Here is a 14,790-nt window from a genome sequence, read left to right as displayed (position 1 = left end):
GATTCTACTTATAGTAATACTTCTAATATTCGGTATTTGTGTGCGATAAGCGTAATTTATTTGCGTTTTATTTTGAAAATAGCAATATTATATCCGATAAGAAAAACCGCTTTCAACAAAAGGTGGCGCTGCGGCATACCTGCTGATATGGGAAAAATAAGAGTTAGGCTGCATTGACTCCGTGGCGCAACGGTAGCGCGTCTGACTCCAGATCAGAAGGTTGCGTGTTCAAATCACGTCGGGGTCAGTTAATTTGAGACTCTCTTTTTTCTTTCGTTTATTTTTGTGTATTCTGTTATTTTAACTAACTCATATGTAGACAATCCAAATAAATTTAATAGAGAGATAACAAATTTTGACTAGCTGATCGCCACATACAAAACTTGTAGGTTTCACAAATAAACTGCGTTCCAAAAGTATCAACACTATTGCAAAAAACTATTGCTGCATCGGCCGGGAATCGAACCCGGGCCGCCCGCGTGGCAGGCGAGCATTCTACCACTGAACCACCGATGCTTGTTGCCAAACTAAGTTTAAGCCACTATAAATTCACACGTAGTATCGTCGGCCTTGACAACCTTTTGGTGTTGTCGTATATGGGGCACTGGACACCCTCCCCGCAATAAGACTCCGTGGCGCAACGGTAGCGCGTCTGACTCCAGATCAGAAGGTTGCGTGTTCAAATCACGTCGGGGTCAATCAGAGAATTGTTCTCCCATTATTTTTTGTACATATTTTAAACGAACCATTTCAACAGTATTTAAATATATAATTTATTGTATAATTTATAAGCAGTTTCGATTCAATTCACTACAAGCAACAACATGTAACATAATGAGCATTTACGAGTAGTTTTAACATTTAAAATCGCCAATATTCACGATACTTTTTGATTTAACGATTAGGTTGTATGTATATATATATATATATATAAATACAGATATGAGTATATAGGTATTCGATTACATGTTAAGTACTCTGTATACGATTATATTGTAAATTCCCTAAACGGTTTGCGTTTGCGTTGATTTATTATCAGTAGTTGTTCCCTTATTGCGCGATGCACTTACACATTTACATATGTTCATATGTAGGCTTTAAAGCGCATCGTTTAAGTGCCATAAATTTCAATATAAAATGCAAAATAATCCTACCCAACACCAGCATTAAATTCTGTTCTTCTGCGTACTTTCCAACTTTCTCTTTTCTGTTTATCTTCTTTTTTTTTAGGTAACGTATTTGGCTAACAGAATTTTCAACAATTTTCACACGATTCAACAATTTAAATGGCTGCAGAAGTTGCACTAACTAAGAAAAATCAATCCCGAAAACACGAACTAGTGGACCCTGCGTTTCTTTTGCTCTTTTCGTGTATATTGTAGGTATGTATGTATATTGTAAGTATGTATGCGCCTCCAAAAATATTGTAGGATTTAGTTGATTTCTTGGTCTCGCCTGTTCAAGTCCCACTACCACACTTTATTTGCTATTGACTAAGTTCAGGAATTCCTCGCGGGTCTTGTGATCGTCACGGAACACTCCCAGCATGGTCGAGGTAACAGTTTTGCTATTGATTTTCTGCACTCCACGCATTACCATGCACATGTGTCTGAAAATATGCAAAAAGATGGGACATATTTAATCCAGTCTTTTCCTTGATCTCTTCGGTCAGTGCGGATGTGGAGCTTTGGCAAAGCAAAGATCACAAGCATCGGTGGTTCAGTGGTAGAATGCTCGCCTGCCACGCGGGCGGCCCGGGTTCGATTCCCGGCCGATGCAAAACGCTTTTTTTATTTTAATTATTTTTCCTACGTTAATACTTACACTCCTTCAACAACAACGGCCACGCCTGCAGGCTGAACGGCCTGAGTGACAGCCACTGCAATTTGCTTTGTCAGGCGTTCCTGCACTTGCAATCGACGCGAAAATATCTCCACAATACTGAAAAAGTGATGAATATGTATATTGCCATATATTAACGTTCTTTCTTGGGATGGTCCTACCGTGCCAGCTTGCTCAGTCCCAGAATCTTGTTGCAAGGCAAATAGCCGATGGAAACTTTGCCGTAGAATGGCACCAAGTGGTGCTCGCACATGGAAAACATTTCAATGTCCTTGACAACCACCATCTCATCATGATCCTCATCGAAAACGGCGCCGTTCAGTACATCTGCAAAATAAAGGAACAATATAAATAAAAAAAAAAAAGGAAAAATCTACCCAAGCTAAATTGCCAAGTGAAATGACCCCGACGTGATTTGAACACGCAACCTTCTGATCTGGAGTCAGACGCGCTACCGTTGCGCCACGGAGTCGCTGTGTTCTGAGTCGTCAAATGCCCAATTTAGGCACAAGCCCTACTGTCTGGGACTTACACGTGATTTATGGCGCGATTTATTTGCTGCTAGCATAAATGAATGTTAAGTTCAAGTGGTGTGTGTGTCCATGCGTGTGCATGATGGGCGATGGGGTTGCTATGGAGAGGAGAGGGAGCTTTCTCAACACTTACATTAAATGCTTTAAGTAGCGCAACAACCACCCACTCCTGGCGCTCTCTTTCTCCCTCTTAACATATGTACACATGCAGAAAAGCTCGAGTTTTCTAGTGTGTTTCCGGATGGAAATCCAAACCCCCCAACCCATCTTCACTCCCAGCACCATCTACCTCTTTCAATGTCAGTTTCGCAAGTCACGTTGACTTGAAGTTGGGTTTTGGTTCTACGAATTTGGCTGGAATATCTACAACATCACTCCATTTTCGAAGGCTATTCACTTTCGCTTCTCTCATTTGGCTTTCAAACGGCCAACACATTCGCGCTCGTGCCTCGGCGGCCCCTGTTGCTGCTCAATTTACATGCGATTTTATTTGACAAACTGTAGAACCTGATTTTCATCTCGAAGAACCGGTCCGCCGGAGCGCGTATCAGTTTATTTGCAATGTTGTTTCGTTCAAAGCGTTTGATTACATGACAAGTTCAAATGCAATTCCAATTGGAAGGCGGAGAAACCGCATGAAAAACCACCACGAAATTGGGGCATCCTATTATCAAAAATACTATATAAGGTAAGGTAAGACTTGCAACTGTTAATTTCAACAACGGGTTTAACATAGGTACAGCTGAGGTCATATAAATAATGCTGGCTACTGAAAGAATTGGACTTGGAACAAGGCATACATTGTTCAACATAAATTTCTACTATTTTTATGTTGTTCTCTAAACAATACTCCTATATTGATTCAATACTGCGGATTTACCTACTAAAGATTGCTCCTCAAACTAAACTAAACCTTAGCATAGATAGAGCGCTTTATTGTTTCCCTGTAGGTAGGGAACTAGACCTATGATTACTTCCACAGCAACTGTAACTCAAACGGACAGCAATTAGACTAATGAACTAACAGACTTAGGAACCCCCGATAAAAGTGAAGCACCTCGCAGACCAAGCTCATGAATCACTGTCCACGAAACTAGTTTTAGATCTCACTTTTGGGAAATGCCATGGAACCTATGACGCACTCAGCACAGGATAAACAACGGGAACGATCAGTGACCTGGTGCTAATTACCAAAAAGCGAGACAAACAGGTGATAGGTGTACGTACCCTCTAGACATTGGTCGTAGCCCTTGGTGAAGTACAGCATGGCCTTGGCTGCCCGCTCGGGGGTCTTGATTAGGCCCTGGCGATCGGGATTCTCGCCGAGGCCGCCCAGCAGAAGGCGGTACGAGCGTGCCATGTCCGGCAGCAGAGCCTCTCGCGTCGGTGGCTTGTGGTCCAGCTCCAAGTCGTGGTGGAAAGTACACTTCTCGTGGCCTGCAAATGCAGAAAGGAGACAGAAAATTAAAATCATCATCATCATCAAATTATGCTATGGTGAGAGATAAGGAGACAATGCCCCCCTCTTGTCGTCTTCGTGCGGCTGGCTATATATGGAGATAATGACATTTTTCTAAATCGAAGCACTTCTCCAACCCTTGACCCCAAACAATTCTCTGGACGGGCCGTATCAGTACGTAGTCGTATAGCCAGGCGGCACCGGGATGTGTTCCCTTCTGCTTATCGGCAAAGAGTTGTGTGTGTTCGGTCCGCTCTTCGCCTGCCTACACCCTGCCCACATCGGGTAATACAGACGCAGCCCCACTCCAACGTCCCACTACCTGGCGTTGTCGATGTACGCGGTGTCATTGGTGTTGTCGGTTGTGTACCGTCGTTTTCCGGAATGCTGCCGTTCGTCTTCAGAATCAGGCGGGGACGATTTGTGGCTCCAATGCTCGGCACCAGCTCATCCGTGGGCGTGCCCACAGCGGATCCTGGCTGCGGCACAACGGGCTCCTCAGGCTGCGACAGCGCCCGGTCCGCCAGGGAGGAGGTGCCCGAGGTGCTACTTGTTGAGCAGACGCTGTTGTTGCGGCCGCGCGACAGGATGTGGGCCTGCGGGAAGTTGGTGTCGTCGATGGCGTCGTTCAGTTCGCTGGCACTCATCTCGGACAGTTGGCGTGTGAAGCTCATTGCGAAACGCGGCGACGGCGGAGCTAAAGCGGAATGGAGCTCAAATATTTGTTACTTTGAACAAAAAAAGATGCGTCTCGATAGTAAATACACAAAATTTTTAACTTTTTGAACTTTTTTCACTCGATTCTTTCTATTATTCGTTGAACTTTGCTTTTAGTCTCCGTTTTGTGCTGGCGCGTTTGAATGCTTTGCTCGACTGAGTGGCTGCTGGGTCCAGCAGTGGCAATAAGAACCCCCCAAAGCAGAGCTTTGAGAGCAGCGCCAGAAAGCTCCCCCACCGAACCGACCCCGACCCGACTCGTGAGCTCCACGCAGCAAATCGCAGTTGGCTGTCCAGTGGCTGCTGAACTGTGCTGCTCTCTCTTCCTCTCTCTCTCTCTCTCTCCTCTGTCTCTTGCTCTGGTGCGGACTTGTTGCTGCTGGTTCGCTCTCTCCCTGGAGAAGGGGGGTCTGAGACTGGCGTCAACTGGTTCATCTTCAAGGTTCTTCAAGGAGTAGCATTAGTCTCTGTCAAGTGTTGAAATGTCAATCTACAGAGTCGACTCTGCCACATCACTCGATAGGAAGCCTTTCAACAAACAATTCCAAATTCCCTGCTCCTTCCCTGTCCCTGTCCCTTACCCTGCCCCTGCCCGCCAAAAACAGTCTGCCACATCATGAGCTATCGCGTCCAGCCGCGCAGCGATAATTACGATGTGATTGGCGCCGTGCCGCGCGACTTGTCCGTCATCAAGAACTTCCTGAAACGGGACTGTGCCGTCAAGCGGCTGATAGACATCGAGGAGGACTTTCTGCAGCAGTGTGTGGATCGTGGCGAGGATCCTTTAAAGCCCAAGAATCAGCAGCAGCAGAAGAAAACGAACGGCAATGGGAACGGTAACGGTAATGGGAATGGGCATGATCCGTGTACCAGCAGAACACCACACGGTGAGGGTGTTCCCAACTACTGCGATCCGTGCCAGCGGCTCAAGACATCAGTGGTGCTGGAAGAGGTTTGTCGCGAATCTGCGACCTGCATACAAGGTACCCAAGTTAACATAATCCTTCTGTTTCTTAAGCTCACGCCGCCAGCGACCACCAATCCGGTGTACAACCAGGGACAGCCGACATATTTCGACGAGGAGACCGTGATGGGCACTTCCCTGCCCGTGAAGTTTCGTTTCCGGCGCAAGGCCAACAGCAACGAGGTGGAGAAGAGCAGCAACCTGATGTGCACCTCAACGAACAACACGAACGTCGTGGTCCTCACCAACTGCTGCGACATTATGGTGTGGCCCAGCCAGCGAGTGGCCCAGATGAATCGAGTGCCCGTGACTATGATCTCGGGGAACGGCGACCTCACCGAGTACATGCTGGAGGAGGAGACCATCATGTGAGATAGTTTAAAGGGTGCGGCGCATAAATATTATTCCTCTCTTGAGTGGCAAATAAAGTGGAAATCATTGGCCCGATAATAACCAAAGGGTATGTGTGAGTACCGAATCCCGCTAATGGCAAATGGAATTCATGTGGGATTGTGTGGAATTCAAGTGATTGCTGACTGTCAATGGTTAGAGTGCTCCCTGCATAAAATCCGAATTTATCAATATCAAATCCCAATCCAAATTCTAAGGCCACTCACTACATGCAAATTCGGTCAATCTTTGACTCTGTGTCGCCTCGTATGAATCTGAAACTGAGACTGTGACTGACTGATATTCAATCGGAGACAGTGACAGTACGGAATAATTCATCTGGAAATTGCTTAAGGCGACCGCCTCTTGTTTACATAATCGGAACATAGCCCACAGCTGCAGATGACATAGGCATTGGGAATTCTATTCGAGCTCTGGCCACAGTCATTCCTCCCTTGAGTGTACTTTACTTTTTGCTACTTGAGTCATTCATTTGGATGGGTTGGGCAGGGAATCACTTTTAGGTTTCACAGAAATTTTGCGGGAAAACCGTTGCCTGAACCTCTCCCAGGAACCATAACCATTTGAATGTTAATCTTTGATGGAACACCAGTCAGTCCCCTTGCCAGGGTTGCAGGACAGGCATATGTAGTTCATTTCTGTTACAGAGTCAAGTCAACCTGTTGCGGCATGTTCCATGCAATTAAGTCATTATTCACATTTATCAAAGGGCAGGTGTTCCTCGCTCTCTCCCTCTCAGTCTTTCGATCTGCATTACGGCTCAAGGAATGCCATACTCTGGGGGGTTCTCAGCGGCTAGGGTTGCCACCAGCACCGACAGTGCCTGGCATTTGCTGAGAGAATTTTTTAAATGCCACAATTAGCAGCGGCAGGTCTCTTTTTCGATTTTATACAATATTACTTATGTGTATATATTTTTTTTTTTATTGACCGCAATCGCTCAAATGTGAAGTACTGCCAACTGGGCTGGTGCTGGTGCTGCTGCTGCTGGGGCCGGTGCTGAGGGGGGGGCTTATTAGTCACACAAACAAAGAAACTGAAAACGGCCACAGAAATATCGAAGCAGCCCGCGAAGCCAAGTTTGGCCGGGGCTCGCAATTAAACGCTTTTTAACCTTCACAAAAGTAGTTCAGGTCTCCCTCCCCACTGCTCCCCTACCCTACCCCTAGTACATGCTCTGCACTACACGCTCCCACTCCGATTGGAAGACCGTCCGTTGGCCAAATACCGGATTAAGACGAGGAGTTTATTGTCATGTCCAACTCTGCTCATGCGTCTCGCCATGGCTTTGTCTCTGTACTTGTACTTGTACATGGCTCATGGCCCATGGCCCAGAGCCTCACATAGCGCTCTCATTGAATCTGCCGATACGATCCGATACGATCCGATCCGATCTGCGCTAACGTAAGTGCCAAGCAAATCTTTCAATGTCAATGTCAATACTCGTAAAGTCCATTTCCATTTCCCTTCCCGTCCAGCCCTCACCATTGGCATGCTTATGCTCCTCCTCTCAATCTCCGGCATTCTGGTGACTCTCTGTGTGTGTGTGGTTTGATCATTTAAAGACAGAATACTGATATTTGAGTTTTCAGACTGTGGATTAGAAGGCGATTTGTAGGCCGCGGTTTTATGTGTGCACATGTGCAGCATCGCCGGAAATTGGAGTCGGCTCATTATGCGCATCGGATTGAATTCCATTTTTGCTCTCTAATCTATGCCTCTGATGTAGTGATGCAATATCTGGTCGGTATTACAATCAGACGCCACCTGCAGCCTTGAAGGTGTGACGCACACATCTCTCTCAGGAGCGGAAATACTGAACAGAACAATGTTCGATCGGCCGAGCAGAAGCTGTATAGCAGTCAGGATCTACATTTGTACCTATTAATGCTGAAATTCTGTCTTTCAGCTTTACCAAATGACAAACTCTATCTCTTTCACTCTCTTCAATCTGTGACTCAAACAGGAAGAAAGATTTACAAATCCATTTCCAAACTGTTCTCACCGTTTCCGTTACCCATGTTGAGCATTTCCAGTTTCAGCTGTTGACTGTTTTTGGCGCCTAGGACGGAGACGACGGCGCCGGCTGAAGCCGCTGTGGGGATGGCGGCAGCGGCTTCAACATCAACGGAAGCTGCATCCGCGGCGCAGGCATCGCCATTTTGTTCACTGGTTTGGGGCTTCATTTTTGAATTGAATTGGCTTTGGATAGCAACTAAACGATTTACGTTGATTTGATTTGGCTTTCTAGCGTACGAATGGATCACGATGATTGTCGGAAAATGAACTTTTGAATTGTTAATTGTTTTTGCTGAATTTATTTAGCGACTGCTCAGCTCTGCTACGCGAGTGTTCGTTAAGTGTTCAGTGTCGCGCTCCTTTCCTAAGCATCTACCCGACTAAACGGCCCGAGATTTAGTTATAACCTTTTTATTATGAAAAATCGAAAGTTCTTTTGTCGGAGAGCAAGCGCGTGCGAGAGTGAGCGCGAATGCGAATACGTTTGGAGTGCTAGTGAGTTTTATCTCGCTTTTGCGGTTGTGCTGTGGCTCTGCTCTGCTCTGCTCTGCTGTGCTGTGCTGCCTTAACTGTATTCAAGCTTCGCTCTGCTCTGAGTAATGGCCGTGGCCGTTCGTGTCTGTTTGCAAAAGCTTTCGATTTGGTGTTCCTTCCCGACAAGCTCCAACGTGTCAGCCACACGAGGACTTCAGGAAATGCGAGAGCCCCAAAAGCTGCACTTCGAGTGGGAAAAGTTTCAGTTTCACAAATTTAAATTCAATTAAAAACATGCTGACAGAATAAACATTCGCAAAATCAAATCAATTAAGCAAACATTCAGTATTGAAATAATTGCATTGATAACCTGGCAGCGCACTGGCAATTACGAGAAATGCAGCCACAACAATCACTTTACATTCTCCAGCTAAAATAATGAATCAATTAAATTTGCGAGCCCCTAAATTTGATTTATGACGCTCAGGCATCTATTAATTGCAAGGAATAAACTCAAAACGCCAAACTTTGCTGACCAGTGTAAGTGTAATAATTGCTGTTACAACAAATGCAGTTTATAGTTGCGTCTCGACTTAGCTCCATTAATACAAATACAAAAGCGCAAAGCTCCCGTTGCGCATGCGCTGGCGCCCTTTCGCCGCCTTGAGCGGATTGGAAGCGGAGTTAGTCATGCCCGCAAAATTATTAATAATATTAATTAGCCATTAATTGGACGTTTACGTCTCATTTGCATGGCATCCAAAAAAGGTATACTTTTGAAGTTTGTTCTGCCTGTTGCTCCGTTTTTAATGGCCATTCAATGTCATTGAAAAGCTGGTGCAAAATCGTGTTTAATTATTCCCGGAAGGAAGTGTGGCAGCGAGCCGGTTGCCGCTGCATTCACAACTCCTGAACTTGGCCGCCCACGCCCTCTTTGCCCTGCGCCTGCCGCTCCAGTTTCTCCTGCTCCATGTTCTCCAGCTGGGCGAGCGTCAGCAGGGATATGCCCAGCTGATCCTCGCGGGTGAACGGCTGGGCCATGCGCCGCAGCCAGCGCCTGGCCAGCTGCACCGCCTCCTCGGTGCTCAAGTTGCAGAAGCTGTCGACCAGATGCTCCTGTATCCATTTGGGTAGACGGGAGCGTTTGTCCTGGCGCGAGAAGCGCTTGTCCGCGAATATCATGATGCCGTAGTCCGTCTTCCCGCGCAGCGCCCGGCCCACGCATTGCGCTGCATGCCGCATCGCGTCAAAGGTCAGAAAGTCGTTCTCACGTATCTGAAACTGATCGCGCAGGTAGTCGAGGCGAGCCTTGAGTATGCGCGACTGCGTGTACACATAAGGTATCCCGAACATGAGCACCGCGCGACCATAATGATGGTCGAAATCCACACCCTCCGAGACCTTGCCACGCGCCACAGCCAGCAGCACAGCGCCACGACCACAATCGCATGCCTGCAAAACGAATGAGAGCATGAAAAGTCAGTGGAAATATGGAATATCAAACTATGTACACCCTTGCAGATCTATGGGAGGGAACATGATTCGTTGCTGCCAACGATCCAACCAATTCCACAGCACCTCACAATCTGCAAGGGTAGTCTGGTTATGGTTGAAAATGAGAGCAAGGCAAGAGGCAAGGCAAGAACGTGTCAAGTACAACGGTGGAGAAGCCATAGGAGTAGCATAGATCGATGGCATTGAGTATGTTGGCCTTACCTTAACATAGTTCATCAAGGCATAGCTGGTCTCGGCATTATCCTGAGTCTCGATGAACAGCAGCTTGTAGCGCAGCAGGGTGTCGACAATGCCCTGATCGTACCAGGAAGCCACAACAGACTCCAGATACAGGTATGAGGTAAAGAAGCAGACAATGCCATCGGGAACGGTCTTGGCCACCTCCACCAGCAGCTGACCGTAGTTCCGAATGACAGCAGTGTCCTCGCGAGTCTCAAACTTGGACGAAATGGTCACCTGATCATTTCCCTTGGATACAATCTGTGGGGGGAATGCCAACAGGCAGTCAGTCAAGATGTGTTCAATTGGCATTAAGGCTGACAGCAAGTATCACCATAGGAAGAAGGCAGGGGCGTGCCAGTGTCATGGTGAAGCTGCTCATGACAACTGGATCAAAGTCGAGTATCTTCGGGTACATGTCCATCGGCGACAGGGTGCCCGAGGTGATGACAACTGTTTGAAAGCGGGAGAATACCGGGGCCATGGCAATGGAAGAGTCCACGCAACTGAAATGCAGTATAGGATTCGATACGGTTGGTGTCTTATCGTCAAAGGGCTCTATGATGATGGTGAATCCCTTCGTGTAGGTGGACACCAGTGTGGCAAAGTGTGTGATCTATGGATAAAATGCATTTTAGATATGACAGGTACCCCACAAAGATTAAATAACCCACTAGTGTCAGAGCTCCGTAGTCCGTCATGTCGGTAATCTCGAGGGTGCGCAGGAGGCTGGACAGACGTTCGGCACAGAAGCGCAATGGCTTGCGTTCAATGCATATCTTGGCGGAGATATCCTTTAGGAAACCGGCTGGGGACTCCTGCACCACGTGATGAACGCGCAGTCGCGTCTTAATGAACTCAATGAAGCGACGCAGGAAGCTGAGGAAATGGTCCGCGTTGCGTATGTTACCAGGCACCACCTCGATCAGCACATCGTTTGGTAGGACAGGATTGGCCATAATCATGTCCGTCTCTCGTTGGACGCTGGCATCTTTCAGGCCTTGCACCATCCGCTGGTACTCCTCATTTAGACGGTTCGTGTCCTCCTCCCGAATCCTAAAAGAAGCAGTTTCAAGGTGGAGAGTGGAATGGAATTGAATGGTTCGACTGGGACTCACTCCTGCACCAATTTGGTCAGCTGATTCAACGCGTTTGTGCTGCGCTCCACTGTGCGTCTGTTGATCTTCACACTCATCGAATCAATGCAAACGTTGTCGATGTTGTGCGCCTCATCAAAGACCACACAGGACTCGCGTGTCATCTCCTTGGACACAACCTGCGCGATCTTCGGATCCAGCAGATAATGATAGCTGTAAACCACAATTTGGGCATGGGCAATCTGGCAAGGATGATGATGATGAAAATCATTGGTTAGACATTAGACAATGAATTAGTTTTCTCTTCACTCACAGCATAGCGGGCCAGAAAGTACGGACACCAGTTGCGTGAGCGTCCATATTCTTTGAGATCATCAAGGCTGTAGATTCCCACGGGCAGGGTGGACTCCTTGCCCTCCAGACTGAAGCCCTCAAAGTACTGACCTGCAAGTCAACAATTAACAAAAGCGATTATACAACCTAGCTCTGCTCCACTTACAGATGGGCGTCTCGTTGTCCATCTCATGCTTATCGCGTATGTAGCTGGCCGTTAGGCCATAGCACTTGCCGTCCACTGCCTTGCCCTCGCGCTCCTTGCTCACCTCTGGGTGGATGCACAAGTTCTTGCGGGAGCTCAGCACCAGGCCGGTCATGGCAGGCGGCTTCACACATTCCCGCTCATAGTAGACCATCAGATTTTGCAGTTCGGCTATTACCTTCTCGATTTCAGGCACTGTGCGGGAACAGTAAATCAGCTTGCGAATCGTCTCTGGATGCTCTATCATGTAGGCCACAATCAGCGAGAGCAGCGTGGCTGTCTTGCCCGTGCCCGAGGGCATTTCCAGCAAACAGTGTCCTTTGGCGTCCAATGTTCGCTTCAATTCCAGCATGTATGCATATTGTTCCGGGTAGATGTATTCGTACGGGAAATAGACGAGCAAGCCGTCAATACTGAGCCTGTTGGTGGATTTCCATTAGTTGTAGCAACAGAATATTTCAATTAATCACAAACTTACTTCATATTTTTGCTATTTCGAGGTAATTTGTAATTTCAAAACAATGGTGGCCGCATGCCGGCTCCTTATATTTTCGGTATATTTCTGATGGTCAGGCGGTATATTTCTGATGGTCAGGCGGTATATTTTAAAGACTAGCTCAGACTAGGGCTGGACTTTCAACCAAAACAATCGATGGCCGGAAAATTTGTACAGCTATTGATACTATCGATGTTTTCCCAGTCCTAGCAAGCAAGCCAGAAATTATTTTGATCCAAATTGATTCCAATTGCAAAGTTGTTTTTATTTTTTCTGTACACAATCACTGCCATGGACGATCTGAACCCTTTGGCAGGCACAGCTCACCTCCTGGAAGAAGTGGACAGTGAGTGGCTGCAGCCCCCGGTTGGATGAACAAGGGTCTCTCTCAATATTGACAAATCAAATTACAGAGAAGCTGATGGTGCTCTTGCGGGATGGTCGTACCCTAATTGGTTACCTGCGATCGGTGGATCAGTTTGCCAACTTGGTTTTGCAGCGCACCATTGAGAGGATACATGTGGGCAATCAGTATGGCGACATTCCACGAGGAGTGTTCATAATCCGAGGGGAGAATGTTGTCCTATTGGGTGAAATTGTGAGTGAACGTGGCCGAAATTGCGTTTACTTAATACCGGATCTTGTAACATCCCCCAACAGGATCGTGAAAAGGAACAAAAGCTGCCACTCAAAGAGATATCTGTGGACGAAATCCTGGATGCCCAACGACGCGAGCAGGAGCAGCGCCAAGAGAAGCATCGCCTAGTGTCCAAGGCACTCAAAGAGCGCGGCCTGGCCGTTAACGCGGAACTAATCAATGAGGATTTCTGCTAGGAAGACACTAAACTAAATAGACTAAGCATAAAAGGATTTTTCGTCACTTTGTATATTTGTACTGCATTAAAAACTATTCTAAAACCTATATACATCAATTGCCATATAACCTGTTTTATCCCGACCCTGGCCCCGGTCCCGAACTCGCGCCTCGGCACTCCTCTTCGAACAAAATGTATTTCTCCAGTATTTGGAACATCTCTACCTTGGCCTTGATCTTGTGCACCCGGGACAGCTGCCTCAGGTAGGCTGCCACCGATTTACAGAAGTAATCGTCCTCGGTCTCTGTCCTAGTTGGCGTCGAGGTGGTCATAGAAGGAACCATTTGCTCCCGCTCCTGACTCACACTCGGCAGGCAGACCATATATTTGATGTCGTCAGATACGGCCGCTGCAGCGTCTTGTGCAGATGTGTTCGGTGTGGCGTTTGGATGAACTTCGACCATATGGTTGAGGCCTGATGCCAGCATGGGCAGTGGCTTGTGTTCACTTTCACCTTCACCGTCCGCAATGTAGTGTTCCTCAAAGCTCTCCTGCTCGGGCTCTTGTCCATCGTCCGCCTCCACCAGCACCGAGTAGGTTTCCGAGTGCGATGTCTGCACTTCCAGCTTGGTGTCGTAGTTGTGATCATCGCTCTCCTCGTATACATTCGAGTCCGGGTCCTCCATCATGCTGTCAGAGTCATGCGAAATCTTTGTTTTCTTGTTTCTCCTCACGTCCACTTTGAGCCATCCAGTGGGCGTCTGATCTCTTCTGTTGCGCTCGCGTCGTTTTCTAACAAACTCCCTCAGAAAATCCATTTGTCTGAAGAAATCATTGCGTCCAAATTCGCTAGTGGGATGAAGGCGCATCTGCTTAAGTTCACGTGAGTAGCGATCCCTCAAACAGGTCCAACGCCGTCGAGCATCTGTAATCGAAATTCTCAAACTTCCTGCCACTTTCGCCCAGTCCTCCTCTTTGCGCTGCGAGAGCCGAAACGAGGGAAGCTGCGGATCATAAAGCGATGGTGTTGCTCGTATTGTCTCTATCAGCTGTATATCCGATTCGTCCAGGGGTCGATGGTTGGAGCTCATTTTGTTTAAATATGAGTATTTTAAATTTTTTTTTGCGTGTTCCGTGTTTTGTTTAGTGATGTCAGTGTGTCCGTGGATTTCTAAATAAAATATACCGACTGACCCCAAAAAATATACCGAAAACACTTTCAATACTATAAATATACCGATGATAATTGTATTTCTTAGATTTTGATATTCTGTTTCATATTACTAGAAAGCAACGACTCACACCAAAGAAAATAAAAATTTTATCCGATTGATAAATCAATTGTCTACTAGATTGGCAAGTCTTCATGACTGCTTTTCATTGGCTTGCAACAGCCCAGTGAAAAGGGTGATGTGATAAAATTAGAGACGCACTCAAAAAAACTTAAACTAAGACGTCGAGAATACCGATATCCCTGTGTATCGATAAGTAAAATTAAAAGTTTCAGATATTTGATTTGAAAGCATAAAAAGCAACACAAAAATGGTCTCGTTTTCCCGTAATTTATAAAATTAAAATGCATTATTTAAATGCATATGCCAGTTCTGACATATATCAGTTACAAAATATATTGTCAACCTTTGAGCAAATATCGATATTATGATATATCTGTCATCAATATATATCTAACA

The 14,790-nt window shown here is 46.7% G+C and overlaps 5 protein-coding genes and 5 non-coding genes across 12 annotated transcripts; 5 read left to right on the top strand and 5 right to left on the bottom strand.

Annotated features, from left to right (window-relative positions):
- The first annotated feature begins 175 nt into the window (after positions 1-175).
- On the top strand, positions 176-247 carry Trnaw-cca. The gene has a single exon. It is a non-coding gene; the product is annotated as a tRNA-Trp (tRNA).
- A 198-nt stretch (positions 248-445) lies between these two features.
- Trnag-gcc lies at positions 446-516 on the bottom strand. Its single transcript has one exon. It is a non-coding gene; the product is annotated as a tRNA-Gly (tRNA).
- Positions 517-626: 110 nt separating this feature from the next.
- Trnaw-cca lies at positions 627-698 on the top strand. Its single transcript has one exon. It is a non-coding gene; the product is annotated as a tRNA-Trp (tRNA).
- A 663-nt stretch (positions 699-1,361) lies between these two features.
- Positions 1,362-8,340, bottom strand: LOC117586631 (GTP cyclohydrolase 1). 3 transcript variants are annotated; one of them, XM_034277060.1, is made up of 5 exons: positions 7,932-8,340; positions 3,603-3,812; positions 2,004-2,169; positions 1,825-1,941; positions 1,362-1,609 (listed from the first exon to the last, which is right to left on the bottom strand). In XM_034277060.1, the coding sequence occupies exons 1-5, from the start codon at positions 8,110-8,112 to the stop codon at positions 1,480-1,482; spliced, it is 804 nt and encodes a 267-aa protein (XP_034132951.1). In that variant the 5' UTR covers positions 8,113-8,340; the 3' UTR covers positions 1,362-1,479. The 3 variants fall into 3 exon arrangements, with proteins under 3 accessions (XP_034132951.1, XP_034132867.1, XP_034132784.1); XM_034276976.1 differs by lacking the exon at positions 7,932-8,340 and adding an exon at positions 4,205-4,711; XM_034276893.1 differs by lacking the exon at positions 7,932-8,340 and adding an exon at positions 4,157-4,710.
- On the top strand, positions 1,709-1,779 carry Trnag-gcc. The gene has a single exon. It is a non-coding gene; the product is annotated as a tRNA-Gly (tRNA).
- On the bottom strand, positions 2,243-2,314 carry Trnaw-cca. Its single transcript has one exon. It is a non-coding gene; the product is annotated as a tRNA-Trp (tRNA).
- On the top strand, positions 5,055-6,002 carry LOC117586895. Its single transcript, XM_034277279.1, has 2 exons — positions 5,055-5,503; positions 5,570-6,002. Exons 1-2 carry the CDS (start codon positions 5,168-5,170, stop codon positions 5,885-5,887), a joined length of 654 nt encoding a protein of 217 aa, XP_034133170.1. The 5' UTR covers positions 5,055-5,167; the 3' UTR covers positions 5,888-6,002.
- An 861-nt stretch (positions 8,341-9,201) lies between the features above and the next one.
- On the bottom strand, positions 9,202-12,373 carry LOC117586493 (general transcription and DNA repair factor IIH helicase subunit XPD). Its single transcript, XM_034276637.1, has 8 exons — positions 12,267-12,373; positions 11,750-12,207; positions 11,564-11,694; positions 11,272-11,492; positions 10,828-11,209; positions 10,488-10,769; positions 10,136-10,414; positions 9,202-9,871 (listed from the first exon to the last, which is right to left on the bottom strand). Exons 1-8 carry the CDS (start codon positions 12,269-12,271, stop codon positions 9,320-9,322), a joined length of 2,310 nt encoding a protein of 769 aa, XP_034132528.1. The 5' UTR covers positions 12,272-12,373; the 3' UTR covers positions 9,202-9,319.
- A 101-nt stretch (positions 12,374-12,474) lies between these two features.
- Positions 12,475-13,208, top strand: LOC117587253 (U6 snRNA-associated Sm-like protein LSm1). The gene is made up of 3 exons (XM_034277866.1): positions 12,475-12,630; positions 12,698-12,882; positions 12,945-13,208. Exons 1-3 carry the CDS (start codon positions 12,576-12,578, stop codon positions 13,116-13,118), a joined length of 414 nt encoding a protein of 137 aa, XP_034133757.1. The 5' UTR covers positions 12,475-12,575; the 3' UTR covers positions 13,119-13,208.
- Positions 13,155-14,273, bottom strand: LOC117586829. The gene has a single exon (XM_034277150.1). The coding sequence runs from the start codon at positions 14,188-14,190 to the stop codon at positions 13,234-13,236; it is 957 nt and encodes a 318-aa protein (XP_034133041.1). The 5' UTR covers positions 14,191-14,273; the 3' UTR covers positions 13,155-13,233.
- Between the last annotated feature and the right edge of the window lie 517 nt (positions 14,274-14,790).

The sequence above is a fragment of the Drosophila guanche genome, unplaced genomic scaffold (assembly GCF_900245975.1).
Source record: "Drosophila guanche unplaced genomic scaffold, DGUA_6, whole genome shotgun sequence".
Lineage (NCBI taxonomy): Eukaryota > Metazoa > Arthropoda > Insecta > Diptera > Drosophilidae > Drosophila > Drosophila guanche.
Note: the sequence above shows the minus strand (reverse complement) of the source record. Positions and strands in the feature narration are given on the sequence as shown.